At 38.4% G+C, this 5,663-nt stretch overlaps 2 protein-coding genes across 2 annotated transcripts; both read right to left on the minus strand.

Annotated features, from left to right (window-relative positions):
* Nucleotides 1-358: 358 nt before the first annotated feature.
* Nucleotides 359-1,202, minus strand: LOC6526125 (serine protease SP24D). The gene has a single exon (XM_002101906.4). It carries the CDS (start codon nucleotides 1,180-1,182, stop codon nucleotides 403-405), a length of 780 nt encoding a protein of 259 aa, XP_002101942.1. The 5' UTR covers nucleotides 1,183-1,202; the 3' UTR covers nucleotides 359-402.
* A 1,039-nt stretch (nucleotides 1,203-2,241) lies between these two features.
* On the minus strand, nucleotides 2,242-3,304 carry LOC6526126 (serine protease SP24D). The gene has a single exon (XM_002101907.4). It carries the CDS (start codon nucleotides 3,237-3,239, stop codon nucleotides 2,457-2,459), a length of 783 nt encoding a protein of 260 aa, XP_002101943.1. The 5' UTR covers nucleotides 3,240-3,304; the 3' UTR covers nucleotides 2,242-2,456.
* Nucleotides 3,305-5,663: the final 2,359 nt, after the last annotated feature.

The raw sequence follows: 5,663 nt of genomic DNA on the forward strand, positions 1-5,663 counted from the left end.
CCAAAGCTGATATGATATGGATTCACAGCCCTGGTATTCATCGTGATTAGTCGACCCTAAACATTAATTTATTGGCTAGATCAAAACACCTAAACCCGTGATTTCCCGGGCTTTTGCTTATCACTCAAGTGCAAACAAAACGCCAATCTTTTCAATTTTCAGAGATAGTGATAGAGCATTTAATTTACGGAAATTGTAGCATACAAAACTATCATTTTTTGCAGTATCATGTAAATCAAATACCACACACACAAATAACACACATACCCATTAAGTTTCCGCTTTTCATAATTAACATTATTATATATAAAGTATTTTTTATTTATAAAGCTTTAAAAAAAAAAAAAAATTCCGTTTATGTGCTAAGCTTGATTAACAAAAGTATTTTCTTGTTTTATATTCTTAGACATCAGAGTGCTTCTTGATCCAGTCCTTAAAGTAGAAGACCCTGGCATATCCATCCGGATAGCTGGACCCACACCCGTCCACGACGAATCCGGCCACGCCCACCAGTTGGTTGTTGTACACGGCCGGACCACCTGAGTCGCCGTTGCAGGCACCATTGTCCACCATGTGAAGCAGGCAGAGCTCACCCTCGAATCCGAAATCGATCAGCTCCTCGCACTGCTCCGTGGTAATCGACTTCAGGGTGTTGTACTGCAGATAGCGGGGCAGATCTCCCTGGTGCTTGATCCTTCCCCAGCCGGAGATGACGACATCCACGTCCGCTGGCGTGTCCACAGTGGGTAGATCGATGGGCTGAATGCTCGTGGACAGGATCAGGGGTGTCTCTAGTCGCAGCAGGGCCACGTCGTTGAGGAAGTTGCCGTATTCCTCGTGGACAATCACCTCGGCCACCTGGATGAGGACTCCACCGCTGAAACGGTCGTTGGAGCCCGCTCGAATGGTAAAACGCTCAGCTGCGATTGGCGTAATCACATGGTTCTCGTCCTCGTTGGACACACAATGGGCGGCGGTTAGGATGTAGGTTCTGGTCAGAATTGAACCCCCGCAGCTGTGGGAACCACCATTTCTGAGGGACACCTGGTGGGGAAACTGATTTTTCGATGCATCCTCACCGCCCACCACTCGGCCGTTTAGTTTACCAGGTGCCGACTGTACGGGTAGCACCAGGAACAGCAGAAAGCTGCAGAGCAAAATCGTGACTTTACCGATTGTCATTTTTTCAAATGGACAATGCCCAACTCGGCGAAGCCTCTTATATGTGATCACCCGGTGATCTAGCCTTCTGATTTGCAGCAGTCACTATCTTATCCGTATCTTATCGCGCGATATTTATTTTATAGGTGCTTTAATATGTATAAATCCAATCGAAGAGTCGTGGCGATTAATTATGTCATTGCTAATTGTTTTACGGCTTGTAGGCTTATCTTGTGGTCAAATCTAAAGAAGTTACTTTCTTTGCCCAGTTTTGAAGACATTGCCATCAATAACCCATTGCCCAAATATCGCTTCTAAATCGAGAACCAAAAATGTATAAACTGGTTATTAAGAATGTATCATCTAGAAATTATATGTTGGTTATCGGAAAAAGGTCTTTTAATATCATTTCCCAGCCTTTTTGGCTATTCTAGAATCAATAAATTAATTGATCACTGAAAAAAACATAAAAGCCGTCGTTTAAACAAAACTTGTCGGTTACATAAGAAAATTTCTTTAACATCAACTGACTATTCTCTAAAGAACAATTTTTGCAGAAGTTATATAGTTAAAGATTTGCTTAAAAAAATATTTCTTACTACTTTAAGGTTTTAAATATTAAGAATATATAGATAGAATATATGCATAGATATTTTTGTGCTTTTTTTCGTATTGTTTGGTCCCCACCAATGTAATATTAGTATAAATGTTACGATGTAACCGCCAGTTCCAACTATTTAGAATGGTTTGGTTAGCCAATAATCAACAAACAAGAACTCAATATTTACGACAAATTTTTATGTACTTCATTTATGCTATGAGGTTTCACGGTTTTTAATCATAGTCATATGTTAGAGAAATCATGAAAAGTGACTTATGCACATGAGTGAGTGCTTTTTACGACTTAAAAACGACAGAAAATTAATCACATTAACACAATATCTGTGTTAAGCTAAGCTGAGCTTTGCATGAAATCATTACCACATAAACAGCATTTTTGTAAACTAATCGTTTTAAGAATATATCATCCAACCATTTAATTTTACCATTGCAAACATTCCAACCATATTAAAGATTAAATAGTTTCTAAAGAATATTTATTCAATTGCAATATAAACCGATGTTGTTCCCCTGTTATTACGATCATTTTTAACATATGCTAAGACATAGCTGGAGGGAAGGAGAAAAACAATTAAAAATTAAAATTTTATTGATAGTGCAATCTAAAATTTTAATTATTGTCCATCAGTTATTCAAATTAAGTTCCCGGAGTGCAGCTTGCAGCTATGACATCACTATTTCACATCCGAGTTATTCTTGATCCATGCGTTGTGGTAGTGCACCCTGGCATATCCATCTGGATAGCTGGTTCCACAGGCAGACCACACGAACCCGGCCACGCCCACCAGTTGGTTGTTGTACACGGCCGGACCACCGGAGTCGCCATTGCACGCCCCATTGTCGGCCTCGTGGATCAGGCACAACTCGCTTTGGACCCCCCAGCCGATCAGGTCGTCGCACCTATCCAAGGAAATGGACTTCAGGGTGTTGTACTGCAGATAGCGGGGCAGATCTCCCTGGTGCTTGATTCTTCCCCAGCCGGAAATGATGACGTCCACATCCGCTGGCGTATCCGCAGTGGGTAGATCGATGGGCTGAATGCTCGTGGACAGGATCAGGGGCGTCTCTAGTCGCAGCAGGGCCACGTCGTTGAGGAAGTTGCCGTACTCCTCGTGGACAATCACCTCGGCCACCTGGATGAGGACTCCACCGCTGAAACGGTCGTTGGAGCCCGCTCGAATGGTAAAACGCTCCGCAGCAATTGGAATGTGATTTCCATTTGAGTCCTGGTTGGTAACACAATGGGCGGCGGTTAAGATGTAGTTCCTGGACAGAATCGAACCTCCACAGCTGTGGGAACCACCATTTCTGAGGGACACCTGGTGGGGAAACTGGTTTTTCGATGCATCCTCACCGCCCACCACTCGGCCGTTTAGTTTACCAGGTGCCGACTGTACGGGCAGTGCCAACAGTAGCAAACAGCTACCGAGGAAAATCGCTGCCTCAACGGATCTCATTTTTGAAATGGGCAAACCCCAACGGGGGTTACCTCCTTATATAGATTGGCATTTAACTTAATTTATAACACTTGCACTATCTGCACTTAACCAGTATGTGTACTTCCAATCTAAGACCAAATGGTTTATGAATAAGACGAACGCAAAATTGTCCAATAAGTAAAAACCTTTTCTAAATGTGTTTGAGAATCGTTTTCCCTAAATTCTTAAATAAATATTCTTTTTAAAATACCGCTGAAGCAGTCGAGTAGTAAATAGATTTATTTCTGTGTCCATTCACATTTTAACCCCGCTGCTTGGTTTGCCGTTAAGCCTGTAATATCTTATCGATCTATTTTGGCCTTATGTGGGAAATCTAATCGAAATGGTCAACTATTACGGAGATTCGGAGAATGTCACCAGCAGATAAGCTTGACTTATCTTGATGGGGCAATCCATTCTGTAGTTTGACCTTGTCCGTCGATTGGAAAGATACTTTGCATACTTTGCGGCATAGAAGTCTTTTGATGGTCAAATCCACAGGCAAAAACAAAGACCTTTGATAAGTGTTACACAAATGAATTGACAATTGATACTGAAGCGTTTATTTAGGTTTCAGCAATGTGGGCATGAAAGGGTTTTGTTGTTTGTAAGGGGGTGCAATGATTTGAAACAGAATCAGTAGAATCATTCTATTTATTAATTCTAGTTATACCCGTTACTCGTAGAGTAAAAGCAAAGACATTAGAATAACAAGATGCGTAACGGCCATATATTGGTTTTGCACTATGCAGCCACTTTTTTGGTGACGGCCGAAATTGCTCTCTTTTCGCTCGCCAAAAATTGAGAGCGTAAAAATCTAAAAATAGAATTGACTGGCTTGTGTGAGTAAAAACAATAAAGGAGATAGTGTGTATGTGTGCGTGCTTGTGCTAGAAGACGATTTTCGGGCCGAAATCAATTTTGATATAAGAAACAAATTTAATTATTGTTTTGGTCAATTTCGATTCGTAACTATTATGGTTTGAAAGACTTTTTTTTAATTATTCGTTTGACAAAAGCGCCGCTCGAATTAGCTACCGTTTACATATTTATATTTATATTGATAATTAATAATATTATAATCGGTACCCAGGGAACACCACGGGGAGGCCATTACAATTGTAATGGGGTCTTATATTTATATGACCTTCGAGTCGACTTGAAATATTTAAATGTTTAACATTAAAACATTTCCATGTTCCCCAACTAAGCTAGTTTTCTAACTATTGCTTTTTATTATATATCGCCTCTTTTTTTAATTATATAATTTAATTTTTAAAGTCGTCAATTATTTGAATGTTTATATTTTTTTCACTTATGAGATAAAATGCTGAGTTTAGCTTGACTTTTTTGTCTATTAGCAATAACAGTCCACTTGCAATGCTTAAAAAGCAAAACTTTTATAAGTTTTTTTAAAAGATCTATTTTATGCTTATAACATTCATAATTTATCTGAATCTTATTTTCATTTTAAATATTGAAAATTGGTAATTTTTATACTAGTAATTTGACTAAATAACTATAATAAATAATAAAAACATATACAAAGTAAATTTTAAAAACTACTGTAATTTAAAACAAAGAATTTAAAAAAAAAAAAAGAAATTACATATAAAATATAAATATTTCTTAAAAATAATTCATACAGTAAAATATTATTTATAAAATAAATAAAAATATGGAATCTGTTTATTGCAAAATTGATTTCTTGAAGCACGAAGTGCGGACATAAGCACCGAAGAATCATTGTCTTCTTATATTTTTCACACGTCGCACGCTGAATACTCTAATGACAATTATTCTAATATAAAGTCATCTTTTAAAATTATTATGAATTTTTTTGTACATAGATTGTGCTATTATTATTTCTGTGTTAAATTTGAATAATTGTTATGTTAAGGCAATGCAAGACTAGAGTTTTTAAGTGGTGTCAATTTTTAAAAAATAATATAGATTTAAAGTCTAAGAACTTCTAAGATGAAGGGCATATTTTGTCATTTTTACAATGCATGTGCATACGTGTGCACCAATACAGTGGTCAGCTGTCGCTGTATGCGTACAAGAGAGCTGGTGGCTCTAGAGCTCTCCGCTCTCTGGCTTTTGAATAAAATTTCGAGAGAGCGAAAAGCCACTTGAAAAGCCACCACGAAAAAATCGTGTGCAAAAAAATCGTATGGCGTTACGCATCTTGTTATTCTAATGTCTTTGGTAAAAGGGTATACTAGATTCGTTGAAAAGTATGTAACAGGCAGAAGGAAGCGTTTCCGACCATATAAAGTATATATATTCTTGATCAGGATCAATAGCCGAGTCGATTTGGCCATGTCCGTCTGTCCGTCCGTCTGTCCGTCTGTCCGTCTGTCCGTCTGTCCGTATGAACGTCGAGATCTCAGGAACTACAAA

This window comes from Drosophila yakuba, chromosome X (assembly GCF_016746365.2).
Source record: "Drosophila yakuba strain Tai18E2 chromosome X, Prin_Dyak_Tai18E2_2.1, whole genome shotgun sequence".
In the NCBI taxonomy this organism is placed as follows: domain Eukaryota; kingdom Metazoa; phylum Arthropoda; class Insecta; order Diptera; family Drosophilidae; genus Drosophila; species Drosophila yakuba.